Source organism: Puntigrus tetrazona, chromosome 1, assembly GCF_018831695.1.
Source record: "Puntigrus tetrazona isolate hp1 chromosome 1, ASM1883169v1, whole genome shotgun sequence".
In the NCBI taxonomy this organism is placed as follows: Eukaryota; Metazoa; Chordata; class Actinopteri; order Cypriniformes; family Cyprinidae; genus Puntigrus; species Puntigrus tetrazona.
The window spans coordinates 31,380,133-31,405,072 of NC_056699.1; the positions used below are offsets into that span (position 1 = coordinate 31,380,133).

At 38.9% G+C, this 24,940-nt stretch overlaps 2 protein-coding genes and 1 pseudogene across 8 annotated transcripts; 2 read left to right on the forward strand and 1 right to left on the reverse strand.

The window, feature by feature from the left end:
* The first annotated feature begins 448 nt into the window (after positions 1-448).
* On the forward strand, positions 449-3,653 carry LOC122341204. 7 transcript variants are annotated; one of them, XM_043234656.1, is made up of 5 exons: positions 449-692; positions 830-947; positions 2,358-2,492; positions 2,594-2,650; positions 2,756-3,653. In XM_043234656.1, exon 5 carries the CDS (start codon positions 2,765-2,767, stop codon positions 3,338-3,340), a length of 576 nt encoding a protein of 191 aa, XP_043090591.1. In that variant the 5' UTR covers positions 449-692; positions 830-947; positions 2,358-2,492; positions 2,594-2,650; positions 2,756-2,764; the 3' UTR covers positions 3,341-3,653. The 7 variants fall into 7 exon arrangements, with proteins under 7 accessions (XP_043090591.1, XP_043090581.1, XP_043090586.1 ...); XM_043234646.1 differs by having other exon boundaries at positions 2,358-2,650; XM_043234629.1 differs by having other exon boundaries at positions 458-692; positions 2,594-3,653.
* Positions 3,654-4,207: 554 nt separating this feature from the next.
* LOC122349710 (protein PAT1 homolog 1-like) lies at positions 4,208-12,954 on the reverse strand. The gene is given in 19 exon segments (XM_043245858.1): positions 4,208-4,754; positions 5,600-5,749; positions 6,991-7,082; positions 7,194-7,319; positions 7,439-7,598; positions 8,504-8,649; positions 8,813-8,872; positions 9,087-9,184; positions 9,318-9,432; positions 9,542-9,692; positions 9,775-9,977; positions 10,086-10,172; positions 10,488-10,589; positions 10,797-10,997; positions 11,084-11,158; positions 11,407-11,819; positions 12,127-12,145; positions 12,148-12,228; positions 12,940-12,954. Coding segments are annotated over 19 exon segments (2,316 nt in total). The 3' UTR covers positions 4,208-4,732.
* A 1,356-nt stretch (positions 12,955-14,310) lies between these two features.
* On the forward strand, positions 14,311-23,524 carry LOC122349721 (annotated as a pseudogene).
* Positions 23,525-24,940: the final 1,416 nt, after the last annotated feature.

Here is a 24,940-nt window from a genome sequence, read left to right on the forward strand (position 1 = left end):
GTGACATTACGTTTTTACAATGTTGAGCACGTGATTTCTTTCAGTGGTCACTGCTATTATGAAAAATAAATGTTCAGCACTGTGTGTGTGTGTGTGCGCGCTAGTTTTTGTGTTACAATTTGAAGTTGGTTTATGAGGACAGTGCCCCCATAATGCAAAAGGCTGAAAAGGGGCTTAGAGGAGAAAGTATTGTGGAAGTTTTTGGAAAAAATTTGGTTTTTGAACCTTAAAACGCATAAACACATTGCATTATTAGTGAGAATGTAATACAGACCCATTATACAGTATAAAGCAGCTTTAATATAAATCTCATTATTTGCCTGCTAACGTTTCTGCATAAGTTTCTGTTTCCAAACCATCGTTCATCGGAAACAGAAACACACACACACACACACACACACACACGTACAACCTGTAGATCAACTAACGATCGTTTCTGTAGCATATTTCGTATAGTTCAGTGACGTATGCATCGTTATCAATGGCACATTTTGGACAAAATACACTTTGTTGCATCTAGCATATCTGTCTATCTCTGTATCTACTGATCAACAGCCCTGCTTTGCACGACAAGGAAGTCAACGTTGGTGGTTCAGCTGAAATGAGCTTCTCATTCTTCCCGACGCCAGAACGAAGTACATTCCTGCAATAAGCGCGAGTAACAGCTTTACAATTGTCGAAGAAAAATAAAGGTACAGTTTGGTTTCGTCTCTGTCGCTCTACTGAACCGCTCGGTCATTTTACAAAAGACACCTTCGGTTGTTTTCTGTTGTTTGTGAACTTGCGCTTTTGCCATTTACGGCTTTGCAAATGTGTGTTTCCCATCTAGCATTTCTCTTCCGCACACTTTTCAGTGAAGCTCTCTTTACGCGAGCCACATTTTGGGATTTTAAGCTTGTCTCACCCGGGACACTCAGAGCGCCAGTCTTTCTGCTGCAGACATCCAAGTAAGTGAATAAGATCAGAATAAGAAAAACTGAACTTTTTAAAATGCGGTTCTTTTTGTTTCGATGTGTTTTTGTTATTGTATATTTCATACTAAGACGACCATTGGGTCCCATTTATATTAAGTGGTCCTAATACCTGTGTGCATAGTGACTAGATGCATGCGTAGTGTGTAAGTAAACATCAGTATATAGTGTCTATAGCAAGTACACATATTTAACAATCCTCAGAATGGAAACAAATGTGTTACAGGGCTTTGCTAACAACACTGTAAGTACTGTAACAGGAATTGTTACCTATTTGGCTGCACTTTATATTAGGTGGCCTCAAATACTATGTTCTTACATCAAAAAATAAGCACTTCGAGGTGGGATACGGGTGAGGTTAGGGACGGGTTTGGTGGTATGGGTAGGTTAAAGTGTCACATATTTTTGATTTTGAACAGTCCCTGTAATCATATAAAAAATAAAACGACGAATGAATGTTTGGATGTACCAAATGTAAACCTTCGAGATTTGATATTAAAGTCACCACGACATTGTGATGTTGGTCATTAATTGTCATATTTCAAACACAGAATTAGTATAAAAGCTCGAAGAACTGCAGCTGTTTGTGAGATGAATACAAATTCCCGATAATACGCTTTAATATTAATTTTAAAGGCTAAAATGTGATTTATCATTTTGCAGTAATTTATCCTATTAAACCAATAGCCTGTTACACAGCCTTACGTGGACATTCATGAGTCTCGACTAGTTTAGATGCAAAGAAACATTTCACTGATTCTTCCTCGGAGTACAAAACAAATCCAGTTTCAGTTTCCGAACACAAAAGCAGGTTTGACTTACTCTTCTTGGCTCTGTTAGTGAAAACAAGAGCATGAGAGCTGTCAAGGACGAACCTCAGATGCATTATACCATGTTTTATTTTTCTAAAATCTATTTTTTTTAGTAAGTTCTCTGTAATTATATGATCCACTTTCGAGTAATCTACTCACTATTCGCTTTCACAGCCTCATTGTGTTTGTACATCCACTCTTTGAAGGTATTCTAAGGTTATCTTTATGAGCAAAGCATGTAGAAATCCCAAACCTTTGTAAGTCGCAGATCTTATTTTCTGCAGTAATCTAATGGAACAATCCAATGTTGATGTAACCAGGGTGATGCTAACTACTAAGTCTGAAAAAAAAAAAAAAATGGCATAATCTATTCATAGTACAGTACGTTCAATGGTAGAAGTGTAATTATGGGGCGTTACTACAGAATAGTCCTGTTGTTTTCAAAGCCAAATACATATATGAAGCATTAGAAGAAAGATAAATTCTCATGAATGAAGAACATTGCTTATAACACTCTCTGTATACTGTTAAATACTTTAGTATTACTTTTGTATATATTTGATGATGTTTTCAGCTAAACTTCAGCTAGTTGCCGGCTAGCACATGGACATTAATTGTTTTTGAAGGACACACCCACAGTATCGTCGATCTGGTTCAGTCTGTTACCATTTGCCTCATCTTCAAACCACACAACGTCACTGCAAAAAGAGTAATAGCTTTTGTTTCCTCCACTTTCCTTTGCTAAACCGATTGCTTCATTTGAAAAAACGCATTTGGGTTGTTTGTTTATATTGTGTGTTAATGTGTTAGCGTAAACATTTTCTCATCTGCGCGAGTCATTGGCTTGGAGAAAATTCAGTTTTGAAGGTACGTTTTGAGATTTTTAGCTTTGTCAAACTGTTTTATTGAATGCTTTATTCGTTTCAGTGCAGATCAAGTCTATTCCTGTATTTTTATTTATCGCCCACACAGCCGTCCATCATGGTGTCGACTCTGAACGAACTGTCCCAGCTCAAACAATCAGGCTTCGGTCAGCCACAGCCAAGACACGGCCTGAACCTGCTGTACTGGTTCGCTCAGGAATATATCAGCGTGAGAAACGGAAAAATTGTCTCCTCCTACAGTCCTGAAGATGGAGACTTTGGCTTCCACAGGTATTATAACAGAATTGAAGATGATGATGACCGACTCTTGCCCAGTAGGAATCTCCTGTACTACGAGGTGGGCAACCTGAACGCTCGAGGAGCAGACAAGCTCCCGGGTTATGTGAGGGCGAGTTACAGCCCCGGCGATCCTGACAGCAACAAGGATCGCGTTATTGTGTGTCAGGGCTTCAGCAGGGTGTATGTGACTGAACACAGCGATCAGAAACAATTCGACAGCAGCAGAACGTACCGAGTGAGCCTGGGCCTCCTCCAGATCATCAGGAACATGAGCAATCAAAAGCAGTATCTCGAAAAGACAGCCAACACTCAAGAGAAGGACGTCATGTTTACAGAGCAGAGACATGTAGTGACAGCGCCTGAAGAAAACTCCTGGGGGTGTACTATCCTTTAGATATAAAGCTGCTTACCATTAACAATCTCTCTTTCTGTCTATAGATGTATAGAGCTTACTAAAGCATCCGTTATTGGTGGGTGAGCCTCAAAACTTTGAATAATCATTTGTATCAGTTTGACTATGGATTATATGTTCATCAAAATGCATTTAAATGACTTTAACCAGCGTTTGCACTGCAAGTGATCCGGTCTCAGTTTTCCCAACACCATAATTCATGTTCTGTCTCCTATTAGGATCACATTTTTAGTTTGTTTTTGTGACGCGGTTTGGATCTGAATCCATCTTTGAAATAAATTCACTTTGCAAACTCGCGCTTTGAAATCTTCTCTTTCGTGCACTATTATAGAGGCCCTCGAAAACAGGTTGGAAGAACGGGTTGCTTGGCTCAATCTTCACGTTCAAGTATTTTTGGTGAAATGGTAACCCGACCACGACCATCATAAAAGACTTTTTCCTGATCTTTGCTCATACGTGTACTTATATTTGCCATGTGTCTAATGAAAGCAACAAACAGAAACGTTAATAACTATAATTTGTATGATTCATGACTAATTCAAGGTATTAAGCAATATATTCTCATGTCGCTCATAAAGGGAATGTGAAATGAGACTCTGTTTGATTAATTGCACGTTATGCCAAAATAAACCCCTATTTCTTATTAAGAGAATAAGGACAACCCATTTCGACAATGCATATAAACGATTGACCTTACATATTTACATGTTGCGCATTAAATTTCTTTTGAACAGTATATATTGAAAAATATAAAAATAATAAATGACTGTTTAGAGGTAAAACTTCAAGATCAGGTTTTCCAGGTGTGTAAGAAACCCAGCTAAGATCAAAAACACTAACACACCAATCTTTGTATAATAGAAAGTTTTAATTTCATGTGTATCACAGGCATCATGTCAAGATATTTAAAAATGAAGAATACCTTTGTTTAACCCTTCATTTAAACTCACAGACACACTTGCACAGTCACTCTTTTGCAAACATACAACAAGCTGCAGTGTATAAGAAAATTAAGATATTAATGTACAGCAAAATTCTCCTCAAATCTATGCGTCTATAAATAAGGTCGGATGTTGTCATGATGGAGCCGTTTCACAGGGAAACCTCGCCACATGCCGCGCTCCCCTTCCTGGCTCTTTTGCTCGGAGCTGACCCTAATGGAAGCTAAAATACATATACCTGATTGCCTTTATTGACAAACCTATGGACAACAGTTTATTACCATTTAAACATTATTCTTATCTATTGTGATTCTTATAACGAGAAAGGAAAAGTGACCGGGCCTCACCCTCCCAATACATATCACGTAAAACTGCTCATTCACAAATACATTAACAGTCAGTCTCTCAACAACTGCCATATTTGAAGTCACTTCTACCTGGACAGGGCTGTGATCCTGAAAAGAAAATTAAAACAAGACAATCTCAGTAAAAGGCCTAAATAGCTGGATCTCTTCCTTTATTTGCGTTACTTGCTCATATCTATTTTATACTAAAAACAAATCAAACAATTTGTCCAAATCATTCCAGACCTGGTCGATACTGAATACTCGTCATGCATTTGAGATTCTACGTTTGCAAAACTGATTACTTTAAGTATATTATAATATACAAATGAATAACTAACACTGGATATGCACAATATGTTGCTTGATCTAAAATAAGAGTATAATTTTTGCATATGTATAAATGTGTATAAATAAATAAAAATATTAAACTGCTTTTTGTACTTTTATTATTTATATTATTTTATTTTATTATTATTATTAATAATAATAATAATAATTGTGATTTATCTAAAAAAATAAAGACAAATATTTTTTTTTTTTTGTTTTTTTTACATAAAATATATAAGTAGTGCTGTCAAACAATTACATCCAAAATAAAAGTTTCTTTTTAGATAATATACATGTATATTATGCATATATAAATACACGCATGCACGTATATATTATATACTTATGAGAGGCGATCGATTGACAGCACTTCTAATAAGTAAAATGTACAAATTTTATTTTATAATATGTACATAATTCCTTTTTACACAAATATACACATAAATATAGAGTCAACATTTGAAAAATTAATAAAAGTTGTTCTAAGGCAGGAAAGCATTTTGGTTTCAGGTGTTGAAACTTTCTTTTGATCCACTTCACATGTTGCCTACTGTATATCTCAAATCCCGAACAGTTCATAAATACGGATGGGCTCTATCGTCTATAGTTTTAGAGGACACACTCACTGTAGCTTCTCCTGCAGGAGCTCGAGTCTCTGGCGGTCCACGTATCGAGAGAACAGGGACACTAGGTTTGGAGGAGTAAACAGAGGCGATGAAAGAGCAGAGGACGGGACTTTCAACAGCTCCCGCGTCACAGAGAACACCAACTCAGTCCTGGGAAAACAGAACGAAACAAACACTGGTATGATGAACAGGACAAATTGGATCATTAGGGCTGGTTATAAATATATTGGTATCTTTAATTCGACTCATTTTTATGAAACAACATAGATTTTTAAAGGAATAGTTCACCCAAAAACCCACTGTAGAGTGGATCCAAATCTGTATGAGTTTCTTTGTTCTGCCGAACACAAAAGGAAGATATTTTGAAGAAAGTTTGTAACCAGGCTGTTTTGGGTCACCACTGACTTCCATAGTATTTCTTCTCCTACTATTGAAGTCAATGGTGACCTGACAAAACTTTCTTCAAAATCTCTTTGTGTTCAATCATTTTTATGTATTTTTGTAATAACCACTCAAATTTCTATATTGATTTTTTTTTTACTGAAATAGATATTAAATCAGGGTTAAAGCAAACAAAACACACACAGGGTGATCTGGCAAAACAAAAACGTTTTTCCATGGATATATGATAGACCTGAAGGAAGTTGTACTTGGAAAATTTTGAGGTGACAAACATTTATTTAACAAGACTTTATTTAGATATATTTATATAATAATGTGATGATCGTAGTCCCAAATAAAATATTAAGACCAACATGGTTTATTGTTAATTACATGATTTCACTTAAAATAAATCTAATGTGCCTGTATTATTATTAAAAAAAAAAAAAAAAAAAAGAGAAAAGCCAGCTGAAGACAACATGGTGATGTTATATGTGATTCAACAACATTTAAATCCATTTAATTTTAATGTTTGGTCACATGCAAAGTCAGAAACTTATTTACAATTGCGATGTACAATCGATCACGTAATTAAAAATATTTATAAGGTTTAGAAACAATTTAGGTTACAAATCTAAGTGAGACGACAGTTTTCCCAGACAAACAAACTTTAAGCTCTGGTAATTGTAAAGTTTTTTAATAAAAACTTCATTATGTATAAATAGGCAGTTGTATAGCCTACTAAAAAATTTAATAAAGTCAGCGTTAACCTTCAATATTATAGTAATGTAGTACCAACTGACTATTTACACCATTAGTTCAGAGACATTTTTTAGCATATGTACCCGATATAGATAAATAATCAGTATTTAATTAATTAAAAGCTTGTGAATGAGAATTGAATGAAATAAAATGATTACATTTGTGTCGAAAACCAGCCTGCGAATCATGATGAAACACTCCACCACTTTCACACAAGCATGGCTGCAGGGGAAATAAAACGTGCTCACCAGCGGTTATCATCCATGAGCTGACAGTTGGGATCGGAGCTCTGCATCCTCTCTCCTTCGCTCAGAATCAGATAGAGCAGCGTCACGCCAAACTGACAAACACAACACATACATCACCGAATTATTATCGGTTTAGCTCCACAAAAAGCTAGAGGAGACCGTGCATGTTTGCCATTAAAAAATTAATAATTTGACAGCGATACCTTATTTTGCAGCACAAGGGGAAGCTGTCCTTCACTGCCCTGCAGCTCCTGAAGGAGATCAGTGAGGGAGGTACTCGACATGGACTGGATTACTGCCGTCACTGGCTCTACCAACCAACACAGTACCTATGAGAGAGAAAGCTCTGGCTCAAAGCGGACTCCTTTCTCCTACTGCTGACCAAACTACAAAACGTCTCGGCATCTTCACTGAAAGCGTACGGAGAGCCTCAATTCCGTGACTGTACCTGGTCTTGTTTGTCTTTCTTGGCCAGAGCTGGAAGGTTCCTGGCTATTCCCATGACAACAGCGGCAGCCTGTGTCTGCGGCAGGAAGGGGAGGAGTCTGGAGATGAGGCGTTTCCCCTTACGCACAGACATGATCATCAAGCACTGCTCATCGCTCATTCTGCAGAAAGGTGTAAAATAGGTCCGTTACAGTCACAAAGCTTCTAGTAGTTCATACCAATGAGTAATTACTCACAGTTCTTCACCACAGCACAAAATTATGCAGTATATTTAAATAAAATAATAATCAGATAGGTCCTTCAAGGTATCTTGGAGGAGTAAGGTGTCCAAGAAGCAACATCTAGCTACTGAGGTGCCTCATGGCTCAGTTCTTGGACCACTTCTCTTTAGGGCAGCAACAACCAATAATCACTTTCTATATAATGAAAATAATTGTAATGATTCTCCTCATCAATTAGTCTGGTTTGCCCACAGTGAAATCACAGCAAACGAAGTAAAAATTATTTTTATTATCTTTATCATTTTAATTTTTCCATGTAGAAGATTTAAGCCATGTTTACTATACATATTTGTATTTTCTCTTTGTTATGACAGGCGATCTAATTCTTTTCATAGCGTTCAGCTTGCATGTTCGTTTGAAGGACATTAGACAGAACGGGGAAGTGTGATTATCAGCCCTACTTCTCTTCTCGGTCTACATGGCATCACTAGATTCTGTCATTCAGAAACGTTTCAGATCACTGCTATGCTGATGATCCGGTGATAGGAAGAGAAGCATTCTTGTTCAGCACACCATCATTCTGTTTACTTTGGGCTTATTATTTGGTTCACAGCTCTCTCAGCATAGTGATGAACCGGTCTGTTACCTTTGTGGCTCTTCAAGAGATAGAGAGATAGAGAGATAGAGAGAGAGGGGAACTGAACGTGGATTATTTTTGTTAAATTTTGATTGCTGCTATTGTTCCCATTTTGAAGTTGCATCCGTTAAATTATATAAACGTTAAAAACTTTCTCAACCAGGCTAATTCATGTGCCAGTACTCGTGGCTCTTTCAGTCCCACTCACCGATCGTCCCACTCTTTTTCTCGGAGGGAGTTGTAGAGCTGCAGCGTGTGAGTTTTATGCTGTTCTAGCAGGGCATCTCTTTGGTGCTCAGGGGTCTGCAAGAACTTCTTCTCAAAGTCTTGCACTTCTAATAATAGACTGTACATCTGCATAACAAAATATATAGGTTATAACTGTATCACAAACTATACTTGCTAGTGTATTTATTAGAACACTTAAATTACAGGACTTAACAATAACTTTGTCTAAACTGTATATGAAGTTGTGACCATTAAAATATATATAAATAATCAGAATAAAAATACTTACCTTCTCCACAGTGTAAAGGATTTGCCGTCTTTTGTTCCACACTTGCTTTTCTCTTTTTTCCTGCAAGATGACAAAAAGAACATTGGTAAGGTATTAAAATGGTACCGTAATAAGCATCTTTTGGATAAACTCTTTAAGAAAAATGAATTACTAGTACCAGAAAGAATATGTTGAGGCTTTTTTTGCATGGGTTCACTCATAAGCACCCAAAAACAACTTCATAAGTGGTTTTAAAAAAATTCTATGTAAAAGAGTGAGTGAACGGTGTGCTGACCTCATCATCACTACGAGTTGTCACCACGGCATCAATCATTTTCCTTGGATTGTTCACACTGGAGACGGTGAGCTTTCCTAACGAGCCGGCAAACTGCACTGTGAAACAAACAAAGTATTAGTCCATTGAAACAGACCTGACAGAAATGCACAATGAAATAGCCATCAACCAAATAAGTTTTGTCAGCAAAATATTCAATTTTGGTTTGGTATGCCATGTGTTTTCTTTTACCTGGCCGATAGGTGTGCTCCAGTTTAGCCACTTGAGGAGTGATGAGTTTGGTGGTGTGCTCCTTCCTGTTGTCTCTGTCCCGCTCTTGACGCTTCTCCATTTTTTCATAGTAATTCTGCAAAACACGAATGAAACGCCATCATTAACATCATCTACCCCCAAAGCTTTAACAAACGTAGCAATGTTTCAGTCCTGGGACGAGTTTGGGTAAAAAGAGTGATCACCTGGTAATAGTAGTCATCCAGATATGGATCGGTGCTTTGAAGCTGCATCATTTGGATTCTCGCTACCCATTCCTTCTCTCTTTGCGTCATCAGATTGCTGTAAGGATCTCTGTTTTTCCTTTCTCCAACACCTCTCCCTCCGACGTGATCGCTGAGAGCACGAGACGCAGAAACATTAACACGGGGCACTTCAAAGTGAAGCGTCATTCAGAGAGGGGACAGATGGTACACACCCCAAGCCTCTGTTCTGCATCCTCTGGTTGAGCATTCTGCGATGCTGTGGGTGGAGGTGGGTGGTGTTGTGACGGATGGGTGCGTGGCCGAGAGGTGGCCCATGGGGACCCATTCTAGGACCAGACTGCCCGAAGAACGGCCTGAAACCCCCGAGACTTCCCTGTAATAATGGGGGAGCTGGACCACGTGAGAACTGACCAACCTGAAGAGTGCGGCACCAGATAGAAAGTTTGTCACGTTTCTATGGTTAGGACATGGTGGAAGCTCTAGAATATAAAGACTTATTATCGCTAAGGTATCATTAACTCACCTGAGAGTTGAGAAGTTGGGCTCTCTGTAACTGAGACAGAACAGGACCAACACCAGCAGGGAACGGAGGATGAGACAACGGTGAATTCTGAGAGCGTAAATAAAATGTATTAAAAACCAGATTGTTTTCCTCCCAAAAGCAAGTCAGACATTAGGTGACTCTTAAAGAGAGCCTCCTAGTTCATTAGCAAATCAATTAATTTTTTTCAAGATTTAACACCATGTCTGCAACAGTGGCTATATTCATGACAAGAGGTCAAATTTCACAATTCAGTTGTATATCATTCAAAACAATTATATCAAACAGGCGTCAAAGTGTGGAAAATTCTATACTCTTTTTTCCCCCTGTGTTACAGCACCACCGTCAGGCTGCTGAAGTTGAGTGGACTGATCTGGGACTCACAGTGATGCTGAGGAGGTTGTTGGGGGACAGGCGCTCGGGGAAGGGAGGGGGGTAGCGCAGTGGCACAGAGGCTCTCACGTGAATGGCTGAAGGGTGATTATTCTGAAGAAGAAGAAAAAGAAGCAAATCAGTCAATTAACTGCTTCAATTCAACATGAATCATTGCATCAACCCAGAATTAAAATAAAAAAATGACAAGACAGCACTTTCATATTATTGCTCTCGTTAGTTCCTAATTGTCCTAAGTCGCTTTGGATAAAAGTATCAGCTAAACGACTAAATGTAAATATATTTAGGACGATATCTCACCTGCTGACTGTGAACCTGACTCATGGGCTGTTTCGGAGGCGTTCCGATAGGTACAGCCCTTACAGGTGGACTTCCAATCACAGGAGAGCAGGAGCGAGGAGGCGGAACCCTTTCTGACAAATCTCGCCCTTCTTCTCTGCTGAGTGCAGGAGGACGATTAGGAAGCCCCACCTCTTTGATAATGGACATAAGCGTTTTGTCCTGAACAGTTTAATAAAGTAGTTTAGAAGAGTACCAAAGAAAGACAACCAAACTTTAGAAAGCTTTTATGTAAACAAGTGCTTTACCTCTTTTTGAGTGACTAGTCCAGAACTAACAGGACTGAAGCCCATATTGTTCTCCCAAATACTGTGAGAGTTTATCTAATGGGGAAAAGAATATTCAGTTGAATATATACTTCAGTATTTAAAGTAGTAAGATATATCACAAAGACATTTTTTTTTCCATTTTTACGAACAGGTAACACCATCGCCACACCCTTAAAATACCTGTTTGTTAAAATCACCTGCTGCGTCCACACCCTTACGATTGCATTTTCGTGGTCGCAAACAGATTTGCAAACTGATCACGTCCAATAACGTCTCAACGCGATAGAGACAATCTCACAAACCTGTGGAAGAGGAGCCGGCCCTCTGTGCATGAGCTGCTGCTGCTGTTGGTAGCTCAGCAGCAGAGAAGACTGTTCAGCCAATGCTGAGGGCTTAGGAGGCGGACCGGACAGCATCGGAGGAAGCCGGGATCTGTCTGACCTGGCGGTGCCCACTCCGGCGATAGCAGGATCCGAGCCCAAGATGAGCCGAGTCAGCGACTCCGCCAGGTCACCGCCTCCCCGTTCGTCCATGCCAGGGTAAAGCCGGGAGGAAGAGGAGGGTCGAGGGAGGGCCGAAGAGTGGGCATTGCTGCCAGCGGGAGGGAGGTCAACGGAGGAGGAGGAGGAGGAGGCGTCTCCCGCTCCATGCACAACGTCTCGGACCCGCTCGTCAAGCTCTGCGAGGCGGGCATGCTCCTCCTGCCAATCATCATCTACGGAGGAAAACGGCTGATGTTACAACCTGATACGACAAAATAGCTTGCCTGTGACGTGAATTTATTTAACATTACCTTTTACTTTTATGGCTCATTTACTATGAGTAAGAATATGAAACTCACACTAGAGGATATTCAGAAAATATGCAATTTTGGCGCACTAGGCAGAATTTAAACCATCCTAACAAACGGTACATGAATAGAAAGCTCATTTATTCAGTTCTCACACAATGTGTGTGTATATAAATGCTTTGTTGGGTAAATTCATATATCCAGATGTAAGGGTGACTGAAAAATAACTTACCGATGGCCCCTGCACCAAAAAAGTGTCATCATTGAACTGGTCAATTTCATCTTCTTCCTCTACCAACCCTTCCTCCTCCAGGGTGCAGTCATCGTCAAAACCCTACAAAGTAACACAGAAGCAATACTGATCAAATATATGGGTTTCAACATGCGATAAAAAGAGAGGGGAACTAATTTAAGCAGGTGGAAAGCAGTGGATGCGATTTAAATACGCTGCTCACCAAAAACTAATGATCTGTGGTAGAGGACGTTCATTTGAATTATTTAAGTCTTACAACAGATGCATCGCTCCTTAGAGTTTATACACATTCCCATAACGGAGTACACCGCGTACAGAAAGCTGCAGACAAAATAAACCTTTCATAAAACCCTTTCGCCCTGAAAACACCCTTCTCGTAAGCGACGAAATAAATTAAAAAGCTCGGGAAAGGAAAGTGATCAGAGCGCGTTTACATTGCCCAGGTTAGTTGACGTACTAGCACGGCCTCGCTAGCATGCTAACAAGGCCAAAGCTTTAATATATCACACATCTGGGCCACGCTAAGCTCAAAACAGGGGGGTATCCGCTAAGGGCATTTGGCTGTTATAGATTTCGCGACGCTTTAACGTCTTGTCCGACGCCAGCATCAGAGGAGACTGACGGTTAGGCCTCACAAACAATTTTAGCTCGCTAACTGTGGTGTCGCACAACAAAGCAGAGATTTTTCCCATCAAAACACGAGGGTCGGCGTCCTAAACAGCACCCGGTAGATTCAATTTCTCCGAAAAGAGCCATTTCGACGCGCACTTCGCGAAGAAAGGCAGCGCTTACCTGGAAATGGAACATGTGTCTGTGTTGAAACGATCTCGTTTGATTCTGCTGCGCGAGACGCCGCGCGCGCTTGACACGGCACGAGATCGCTCGCGCGAGCTTAAAGACACGCACACGGCGCGAGTGCGGCGTTTATTAAAAAGAAAACACTACAGGAGTTGTGAACATAATTCACGTGTCGTAAAAGATTAAGTGGTTTGTTTTGGAATGCAGTTGAACAAAAAAATAAAAATGCGATATAGTAAATCGATTTAAAAAATCCCTTAGGAAAGAGATCTGTTCACATTCCACTGGGTTTTTTGACTGGTAAAAATAAGTTATATAACATTATGATGGGAGAATGAGGAAAATAATTAAACCATAGAGCCTAATGGTATTATTACAGCACGCTTCAAAGTACTTACACAGCCATGGGAATACTGTGGTAATTTAATATAATAATGTTATCATAATGGGACATCAGGAAAAGTTATCACAACCTTTTTTAGTTAAAAATGCTGGTTGTCAATGGTTTACAACACAAAAACCAGTTGTGATTCACTTTGATCTAATAACATATTTGTATTTATTTATTGATTTTAATATTACTGTTTTGTGGCAGATGTAAAACAAGTGCAAGTAACCACACGTGCATGCATTCAGATGAGAATCATCTAATTGTGACTCAACAGTGCTATTGGGGCATGCTGTCACATTTTAAGCAGTTATGTATATCAAGACAAAATGTATAACAATGTAAATATATTGTATAAGCACACTACTAAAATAATGTTATTATGAATTTTGTTTACTGAATCAGGTTCAGTATGTCATTTTGGCAACAGTACAATATATTTCTTCTTACCAAAATGAATATTTCTAAAAACAGTGGACAAACCCAATATTTTTTTGTATATATATAATAATAATTATTATTATTATTATTATTATCATGCTATACATCAGAACAATGCAACATTCACACATAAAGGAACTTTTTAAAAAGATGACCGACATTAGTATAATGAAAACAGTTCCAGAGGTCAGTAAAAAAATATAATAGACAAAAAAACAATCAATGAAATAAATCAATAAATCAATAAATCAATTCTTGGCCGCTTACAGTATCATGAGCTCTAATTGATTTGCATTTCCCTTTTGGCGTGCGCATGACGTCACGCTCCTCTGAAACCTCGCGATACTTTGGGCCCGTTTTGCGGGAACAGTGTCAACAGAAAAGCCGGGGGCCGTGAATGACGCGTGGTGTGCTCGCTCTATTCGGGCAATATTTTGAAACTTCCCAATCAAACCTACACACTTGTTCGGCTTTTCGGGCCCGTTTCGAACGGAACAACTCGCCTGTAGCGAAATAACGGAATTAGCCAGCCCATCATGTCCCAAACAGAAAGCAGCGTGGAGCAGCAGCAGCAGCAGCGGGAAGAGCCGAGCCAACTCGACTCGGCCGGTCCGGCGGAGGTGAGCGCTTCTTTCCCGTCGTTTCCCGCTCCCGATTACATCCCGCTTTATCCGGGACTTCGAAAACGCGGGCCGACGGAGCTGGAAAACGAGGCTCCGGCGAACCGTCCGCGCGCGGCTCGAGAGCGCAGCTGAAAGTTTTGTTAGCATGTACGTTATTGTTCCGGCTCCGATGAATACACGAGCAGATCGGCGTCCATTTTTTACACCCATGACAACGTCCGATCACTTTCTACTCCGGTAATTGAGCGAATTTGTAGACGGACGGTTATACGTGTTGCTGTCGTCAAATAAATAAACTTAAACCGACAATCAACTATTCTGCTTTAAGAGCGGTACGTTGCTTTAAACGAATCGCGTTCGCTATACGGGACAGGTGGATACTTCTTTATGAGTTGCAGTTACACTTCTTCTTTTATCGTAGACTTCATTCAAAATAAAAGTTCCGTTCTGTGGGTTTTCATGTGAAGTTCCTGTACGGGGAATTACCCGCCATCTGAGCGACGCCACAAGTCACTACACGACGTTTATCAGACGCGCTTTTTTAATCCACGCTACGTTTGTTGTTTGTGCTTTTAACCAATGTGCTGCTTTAGCAACAGCGTTATTAAAAAGAGCTAGTGTGAACGTTTAGTTCCTATCGAACGGTAGCGACCACCTTTAAAAAACGACGCAGTGATCAAGTTATGCTTTCACAACACGATATGTTTGCTGTCACCCAACGCATGTCGATATGTTGAGGTCGTTTGTGTATCGTTAAAATGAAATGCACACATTTAAAATGTTTATCTTTTTGAAAGCGGGTTAAAAGCGTTGAGGTAAAATCCAAAAATCTCAAATTAAACGAGTGGAATAATCCCTAACCTTTAAAGTCGGCATGCAATAAATATTTGTTTTAATCTGCTAATTTTTCAAAGTGTAGGTGCATAACTAGAGACAGATATTTACTTTTACTTCATTGCCAAGTTTCCATCATTTTGCCCCATCCAAACCAAACTCGTTGGGAAATCAAAAATAAGAAAAGCATGTATTGTTATTTCTCAATTTCAATCTTGTGCAATATAACTAGTGTCTGTTCATTTACTGTTTGTTTTTGGCATGAAAGTACCTTAAGCGTGGCATTATATGAAAATGTACCACTGTCTTTTTAAGGATGATGCTTGGAAAATGGTCAAGATGAAGCATCGGATACAGCGATGGATAGTGAGGCGCAGTCGTCGTCACCTCCCTTGGCCAGGAAAGGACCAGCCGGGTGGATATGAAGAAAAAAGTGGTAATGCGTTTAGCCTTCCATATCAAAAATAAAAGTTAGTTGGGGTATAAACGTATATTAGAGCTATGCAAGAATGCTAGTAGTCGGCGATGTGTGTTGTTGACGTCTGTTGCCTTGTTTCTACAGAAAACAGACCGACCAACAGATTCGAGTACCTCCTGAAGCAAACCGAATTGTTTGCTCATTTCATCCAACCAGCTGCCCAGAAGACCCCAACTTCACCTCTAAAGATGAAGCCCGGCCGCCCTCGTGATAAAAAAAGACGAAAAGCAGAACCTGCTCTCAGCTGGAGAGTGAGTTTGCCCACGCCGTTCCTGCAGAATTGGTTTCACAAGGATTTCTCCATCTGTTCTTTCCATAAAGATCACACTTGCCAATGTTATTAAAAGTCAGTTTTCCATGGAGAAAAAAAGGAAATTTAGTTGAGGGAACACGCTTGTTTCTGTCATTTAAATTTGAGTGACTGTCTTTTAAATTTGAATGCATATTTTTCTTATGCTTTGTTTTTATATATATATATATATATATATATATATATATATATATATATATATATATATATATATATATATATATATATATATATATATGTATATATATATATATGTATATGTATATATATATATATATATATATATATATATATATGTATATATATGTATATGTATATATGTATATGTATATATATGTATGTATGTAGTATTATTATTATTATTATTTATTTAATAATTATTATTATTTATTTTATTTTAATATATGTGCATTCCAAATAATCTGTCAAACTACACTTTGGTTATTTTAATTAGGTTAAGGCTAAAAATACTGCTAAGAAAATAAAACCATGATAAAACCCAAAACATGAAATTATTAACTTCTAATATTCTCTCTGTCTCTCTTTCTGTCTCTCTCTCACTCTCATATTTATATATAAATTTCCAAATTTGTGTCCAAATTATACACGAGGAGAGCTAAACTTGGAGTTTTTCTGTTTTAAATCACTGATTTAATTGTCTTTGCAATTAGATTTCATTCCCATACATCACGCAGCCCTAAGTGTTATGCTTGTTATCGATTTAATTTGTAACTCCTTGTGTTAGTAATGTGTTTATTAGTTAATGGCCCCTGCTTACTGATTTTGTACTGTTTCTTTTAGTAACCGCCACCGAATCGGACTGAGCAGGAGGAGGATGAGGAGCTGCTGAATGAAAGCAGCAAGGCCACCAGCGTTTGCACACGCTTGATGATTCACCTTCCTGTGAGTCAAACGTTCATTAAAGTCTCTTTGACAAACGCTTAGAGCAGTGTTTATAAAAAAATCAGTCTGAGGCCACTTGGGCGTTTTAAGGAAACTCATTGTGGCAATGAACGTTTATTAACAGATGTTAAAACTGGCAAACTGAGGGACTACCAAGTCCGTGGACTGAACTGGCTCATTTCCCTCTATGAGAACGGAATCAACGGGATCCTTGCTGATGAAATGGTATGACTCCGCCCACTTATTCATTGTCCTTTCAGTAGTTAATGACGTTATGGAAACTTCCGTTGTCCTTTTTTCTTTGCTTCTAAAATATTTCAGCAGCCGGAAATAGTTTTTATTCTGTGCACATTATAAATGGCTCACGGTTCTTGTTTTGTCCCGTCAGGGTCTTGGTAAGACTCTACAGACCATCTCTCTGCTGGGCTACATGAAGCATTATAGAAACATTCCTGGACCTCACATGGTTTTGGTCCCCAAATCCACCCTGTATAACTGGATGAATGAGTTCAAGCGCTGGGTTCCCTCTCTACGAGCCGTCTGCCTCATCGGTGACAGGGACGAAAGAGTAAGCAGGGATCTCCTAATTGGGAATTAGGGCTTTAAGAAATAGTTTAAGCTATCTGCTCATCTAATGGCTCAATTGTGGTTGCAGATGGCTTTTGTGCGTGATACCCTGCTGCCAGGCGAGTGGGATGTGTGCGTGACTTCCTATGAGATGGTTATTATCGAGAGGGCCAGTCTTCAAAAGTTCAACTGGAGATACCTGGTCATTGACAGGCTCACCGTATCAAGAATGAGAAATCAAAGGTTTGCAGTTGCATCCGTTTTACCATCTGCAGCACGTTCGACACTTCTAGTCTGTAAGTGAAGTTTGTTCTCTCAGCTTTCAGAGATCGTGAGAGAGTTCAAGACCACGAATCGACTGCTGCTGACTGGAACCCCACTACAGAACAACCTTCACGAGCTTTGGGCGCTGCTGAACTTCCTGCTGCCTGACGTCTTCAACTCCTCAGAGGTGCTGCTGCTTTCTCGCATTCAGCCACAAGAAGTCTGGCATAAGCACATGTTGTGAAGGGTGAATAAGCTTTTGAAGTTCCTTTTGGCAGCCGAACCTGTTGTGAAAGCCTTTCGTCTTTTTCTTTGTGCAGGATTTTGATTCCTGGTTTGACACCAATAACTGTCTGGGAGACACAAAACTGGTGGAACGTCTACATACTGTGAGCGCTTTCCTTTGACGACTATGTAGACATTTCTGTATCTTAAATCAATGGGTGAATGTCACGCGAAAGCTTGTTTGTTACAATGGACACTTGGGTCAAAAGGAAATACTAATATTTAGGAAATGTGCAGTATATTTTGCATTTAAAATGAAAGCATATGGTCCTTAACAGGCTTCATTTGAATGCAATATTAATGCAAAATTATTTTTTTATTTTTTTAATGAATGTACATAGTTATTTTAAATATTCAGAATATTTGTAAAATATTTAAAGTGAGAATAATAAAAATAGTAAATACAGCTAACTAACAATAAAAACATAACATAATGAAAACATGATTTATAAAGATTGATCTAGCTATAAAATAAATTAAACGACTGCCAAATCTCTTAATGGTATAGGTAATCCGTCCATTCCTGCTGAGACGTATCAAAGCTGATGTAGAGAAGTCTCTCCTCCCCAAAAAGAAATCAAGATGTATATTGGGCTCAGCAAGATGCAGAGAGAATGGTAAATATTATTAATACTGATGCATGTCTGAATGTGCTTCTAAGTTGGCTTACCAGGCTTTTTGTTCAATGCTTAGCTCAAAGTATCGGTGTCTACAGACAAATAATCTGTTATTAATTCCCTTTTAGGTATACCAAGATTTTGATGAAGGACATTGACATCCTGAACTCTGCTGGTAAGATGGATAAAATGCGTTTGCTGAACGTGTTGATGCAGCTGAGAAAGTGCTGCAACCACCCTACTTGTTTGATGGAGCGGAGCCTGGCCCGCCTACACCACTGACCTCCACCTGGTGGTCAACAGCGGAAAGATGGTAGTGCTGGACAAGCTGCTGCCGAAGCTCAAAGAGCAAGGTGACCGCTTCACTGCTCGACGTAACACACACACACACACACACACACACACACACATACATATATGGAAAGTTGTTTTGAACATGCATTATTGTTTTCTTCCTTCAGGTTCCGTGTGTGCTGATCTTCAGTCAGATGACCAGGATGCTGGACATTCTGGAGGATTATTGTATGTGGCGTAATTCATGGTTACTGCCGTCTGGATGGACAGACTCCTCATGAGGAGCGACAGGTGTGACTATATCAATCATGATTATGAACAGCTCGGTAATAAGCACAAACTAATAATGTTGTTCTCATCTCCTCAGATCTCCATCAACGTCTTCAACGAGCCCAACAGCTCAAAGTTTCTGTTCATGCTGAGCACCAGAGCAGGGGTCTCGGTATTAATCTGGCCACTGCTGACGTTGTCATCATCTATGACTCTGACTGGAATCCTCAAGTGGATCTGCAGGCTATGGTCACTATGCACAATCATTATTTTTAGTCTATTATATGTTGTTGCTTTGATGTTTTGGCTTATGCGTACCATATTGCTTTTCTCCCCTCTGCCAGAACTCTGATTTAAAGTCATTCTCTCCACAGCAGCATCAGACCTTTTGTGGAATGGAGCATTAATTTATTTTTATTGGATTTTCTTTGTTCAGGATCGTGCCCATAGAATTGGTCAAAAGAAGCAGGTGCGAGTGTTCCGCTTTCATCACGGAAAATACCGTGGAGGAGGGATTGTGGAACGGCAGAAATGAAGCTCCGCTTGACTCTATTGTTATTCAACAAGGTAGGAAGTAAAACAAATGCAAGCTACTTAAAAATAATATTTGTAAAAACACAAAAATTACGTTTTTATTTCACAAATATAATTACATTGTATAAAATGCTTAGTCACTGTATCTATTAATTTGAATTAACTAGAATATTTTTATAAAGTTGAAATATTTTATAAATTCCTTTTATAATTTTGTGTGTATGTGTATATTTATTTATTTGTATACATGTGTATGTAATAAAATCTTACAATATTTTTAAAATATTCCTAAAACTATAACTGTAAATACTGTAAATAATTTCTACATAAAATGTAAATTATTTTCATTATTTGTAAAAAATAAAAAATAAAAAAATAAATAAAAAGCTAATTTAATATTAACTAATACTTTTTCTTTTTTTACTTTTATCAGTATAGTTAATACTTTTGCTTCCCAACAGGCAGGCTGGTTGATCCAAACACGAGCAAACTTGGCAAAGATGAGATGTTGTCCATCATTCGACATGGTGCCACCTCATGTGTTCGCTTCAAAGGAGAGTGAGATTACAGACGGAAGACATTGATGCCATCTTGGAGAGAGGAGAGAAGAAGGTAGGACCTGATCTAGGGAAATTACTTCACAAAGCTGAGGTGTAAAAGAATATCTGTTAATTTGGAGATTTCTAACGTTTGTTTTAGACGATGGAGATGAAGGAGAAGCTGGCCAATCTTGAGAAAGTTTCGGCTGAGGAACTTCACCATGGACACGGAGAACAGCGTGTACAACTTTGAGGGTGAAGATTACAGAGAAAAGAAAAGGTAATGCATTACAAATCACAACAAATGCTTGTTATTATCGTGTTGGGTTGAAAATGATCTGAACTCCTCTCCTCCTCAGGTCATCACTAACTGGATTGAGCTACCCAAGAGAGAGCGTAAGGCCAACTACGCTGTGGATGCTTACTTCAGAGAGGCCCTGCGTGTCCAGCGAACCCAAAGCACCAAAGGTATAATTAGCTCCCATACTTTGATCGAAGCAGCATTTGAATAGCTGTTTTATTGGACTTTCTCTGTTCCCTCAGGCTCCCTGGGCCCTCCCAAACAACCCAATGTTCAAGATTTCCAGTTCTTCCCCTCGGCTCTTTGAGCTGCTGGAGAAAGAGATCCTGTATTACAGAAAGACTATCGGCTACAAGGTGCGTGTATATTTTGAGCTTCAGGTCTGGGTCCACTCTTTATTCTCACTTTCGTACTATGGTTGCATTCATTTGATCAAAACTACAGTAATACTGTGAATTGAATGCAAGTGAAACGTTTATATTTTCGTGTTTTTAAAAGGTTTGCACGTATTATAGCCGTCTTGCAAAGCTGAATTTTCAGCATAATTTCTTCAGCGTTGCAGGATCCTTTTAGAAATCGGTCTAATATGCTGATTCTTTTGAACAGGACATTCAAAATCTTTTGAAATAAATCTTTTAACGTATATGTTTTACTGTCACCATTGATCAGTTTAATACATATTTGCTCTAAAGTATCAATATACTGCAAAAAAAAAAATTGAAAGGTTAGTAGAAAGGATTGCAAATTAAGTTTTATGGCGACTTTAACTTTTGGTATTATATTTTAACATGCAGTTCAATGAAGTGGTGAATAACGTTGTAAAAACTCTTAAAGAAGCAATTATCCCTACTAACTTTTCTATTGCATCGTCACTGCACTAATAGGTGCCAAGAAACCCTGATCTGCCCAACTCGGCCCAAATGCAGAAAGAGGAGCAGGCCAAAATCGATGAAGCAGAACCACTAAATGAGGAAGAGCTGGAAGAGAAGGAGAACCTGCTCTCACAGGTAAATCCCAGCAGGAAGATCATCTGGAGTTCACTTCCATATCTTGTCATATTTACGTAGCATCTCAGTGTATTAATAACATTAAACTCCTTTATTCTAGCCTCAGTTGTGCTTTTTACATGGTTTGGCCTTCTAGAAAGCAGGAGGTGATGTTTATGTAGCAGCTCACGTCGACGTGTGTTCTGTACTCAGGGCTTTACTTATCTGGACCAAGCGTGACTTCAATCAGTTCATCAAGGCCAATGAGAAGTGGGAAGAGATTTACGCCAGAAAACATCGCCCGTGAGGTAGAGGCAAAACCCCGGAGGAGGTCATGGAGTATTCTGGTATGTCAAAACACCGCCCAGCACCGTGCTTTTCATCCGTTATGCAGGAGAGAGGTGATGGAGGTGTGTGTGTGTGTGTGCGCAGCTGTGTTTTGGGAGAGATGCAATGAGCTGCAGGACATTGAGAAGATCATGGCTCAGATCGAGAGAGAGGAGAGGCCCGAATCCAGAGGAGGATCAGCATCAAGAAAGCATTGGACTCTAAAGTGAGCAGCACTTCTGTCATGGGGTTCTCAGTAAAGTGTTTAGGTTTTATACTTTACTGTTACAGTAAGGATATATCACAAGGCCACTGAAATAGTGTTAACAGGATTTATAGTTAAGAGCAGGGATGTTTATACTCAACTAAAACAAACTTGTTTAAAAATGTGAACTTTTAAATTAATTTCAGGTAGTTAGATTAAGTTTCATTTAGATTAAGTACTATATGAACAAACTAAAACTAATGAATACAAATTGATGCTGTAGACCCTATAGATAATAACTGATAACAATGAAAAGCAATTTCCAACAAAATTACTGAAACTTAACAATTCAAAGTGAAAATTAAATGTAAAAAAATAGTATTAATATTTTGATTAAATTTTAGTATAACAATCATACTGAAATATTCTAAAGCATCAAATTATTCTAATTATATCGCGCTTAGCATTTATTTATTTATTATTATTATTATTATTATTATGGTATTGGGATTTATAGTTCAGAGGTGGAATGTTAACTAAAACCATAAGTATTTTTATTTATTAAAATTTAAATGAATGTAGAAATTTTGTTGAGTTACAAACAAACTGAACAAACTAAAAATAACTTATAAATGCTATATAGACATTACATAGCATTTCAATAGCAATATATTTTATATATATATATATATATATATATATATATATATATATATATATATATATATATATATATATATATATATTATATATATCTCACACCTTTTAAATACAGAAAAGTTTAGCAATATTTTAAAATATGATACTAGAATTCAGACTAATTTGACTGGAGTAATGTTTTGTTCTTCAGATTGGCCGTTATAAGGCACCGTTCCATCAGCTCAGGATCTCGTCACGCACCAACAAAGGCAAGTAACTTCACACTGGCCGAGGAGGATCGATTTCTCATCTGCATGCTGCACAAACTGGGCTTTGACAAGGAGAGCGCTCATCTGCACGAGCTGCGCCAGTGCATACGCAATCTGCTAGTCATACCAGTTCCGCTTCGCGACTGGTTCCTCCACGTCCTGCACTGCCATGGTGAGATTTCATTATCGCGTGGTCACGCAGCAACCATCACGGTGCTCACCAGTGAGCGTCTTAGCGCTGTTCCGTAACCTCGCAGGAGCTTCAGAGGAGGTGCACACACTGATCACGCTCATCGAGCGAGAGAACATGGAGCTGGGAGCGCAGAGAAAGCAGAGAAGAAGAAGAGGGGCCCTCGCACGTCTTCTCGTGAGTCTTCATCACGACCGCCGCGCCGCTGGCGAAAACCAAGCGTTAAGCTTGTTTAATGACTTCTTCCTCTTTCCCGTGGCCCAGAAGCGCAAGCAGGGCGGGACCCCGGATGAATGCGACGCAAGAAGAAGCTGAAGCTGTGATGGGCGTCGCGGCTCACTTCCGGCGAGGGCCTTCAGTTCAGCAGTTCTTGCGTTTTGTTGTTCTGGTCCCACTCATGTACTGTATGGATTTTGCAGCGCTGAACCTCGCTTCTCCAAGTAGCTTGACCTTTTAACAAGGTGTAGAGTTGTAAATTAGATCTCTCTTTTAGCTATATAAAGTGCTACGCTGTGCTGTCGGATGTTTTGTATTTATGCCTACTTTTGTTTTGTTTTGGGGTTTTTGTACTACATTCCATTTGCTTATGTCGATTTGATTTGATGCATCTTTCCCTCATTATTAGTCTTCAGTATTGTCTCCGTACCCTCAGTTGAATATTCAATTGGAGCGTGACTAATAAATTAAGTGTTTTTATAACGCTGCTATAAGTGTGATTCCTCCAAATCAAGGTAGTATCTTCAGCTCATCTTAACATATTGATGTACATATTCAGTAACTGCACAGGCAGCTTTGGTAGGGAAGAAAAAAGAAAAGGTTATAAAATTGGAATTAAATTACGTTTTTGTATACTTAAGGTTGCGCTTGACAGGTTGGAAATAGAAAGAGGCTCTTTGAGTGTTGTTTGAAACTTAATGGTTCACCTGGTGCTATCTATTTGGATTCTGTCTTCCCTTATTTTTATTTTTTTTTCTTAAACTCTTCAATCGCTTCCTATTCAGATGACAATGTCAAAAACTTTTGACTTTTAAAATCCCCTGCAATTTAATTATATTTGCCATATGTGGAGGGTTATATTGATTTAAATAGTGGCATTTATATAAAAATAATGCTAACACGTCTAATGGAATATAAGTTTCTTCCAGCTCAAATTAAACATCTCACTTAATATGAGGAAGTGAGATATGTGTGTGTGATTTGTTAAAATGCTAACATTGCTATTTTTATTTGCACCATTTTCCAAGCGTTTTATACACACACACTTGGCGTGAGGGCCTCTCAGGCGTGGGACCCCAGCTCCACCTGGGCTGCACCTCCATAAGAGGGCGGCCCTGGCTGCACCTTACCGAATCGAACCCGATACATTTCGTCCGGCTGCCTATTTTCTTTTTGCACATGCTTTTTGCTTCTCCCGAGAATGGAATAATTGGCCTCTCTACAAAGGACAAATGAAGTGTTCTATTGACCTTTTACTATAATCAGAAACAGCACCAGCCACTATAAGTGATTATCACGGCCTTGGAAGTCCAAACCACAGAGCTTTAGAAGAATCTGTATTAATCACTCTTTCCTTCTGCAGGATAACATGTCGATTGAACCTATGGCAGCAACAAAGGGTGCATGTCATATTACTGCCTGTAACTATGAATATAAAAGAGGTCACTGTAATGCAGAGAGTTAATCACTGTCATTTTAAAAGCGCAGTCCTGCTGCATCACAGCTCTTATTCAC

Bases quoted from the DNA above. Each gene is read 5' to 3' on its own strand.
- LOC122341204 (XM_043234587.1), top strand. From the start codon at position 2,693: ATGCTTTATTCGTTTCAGTGCAGATCAAGTCTATTCCTGTATTTTTAT.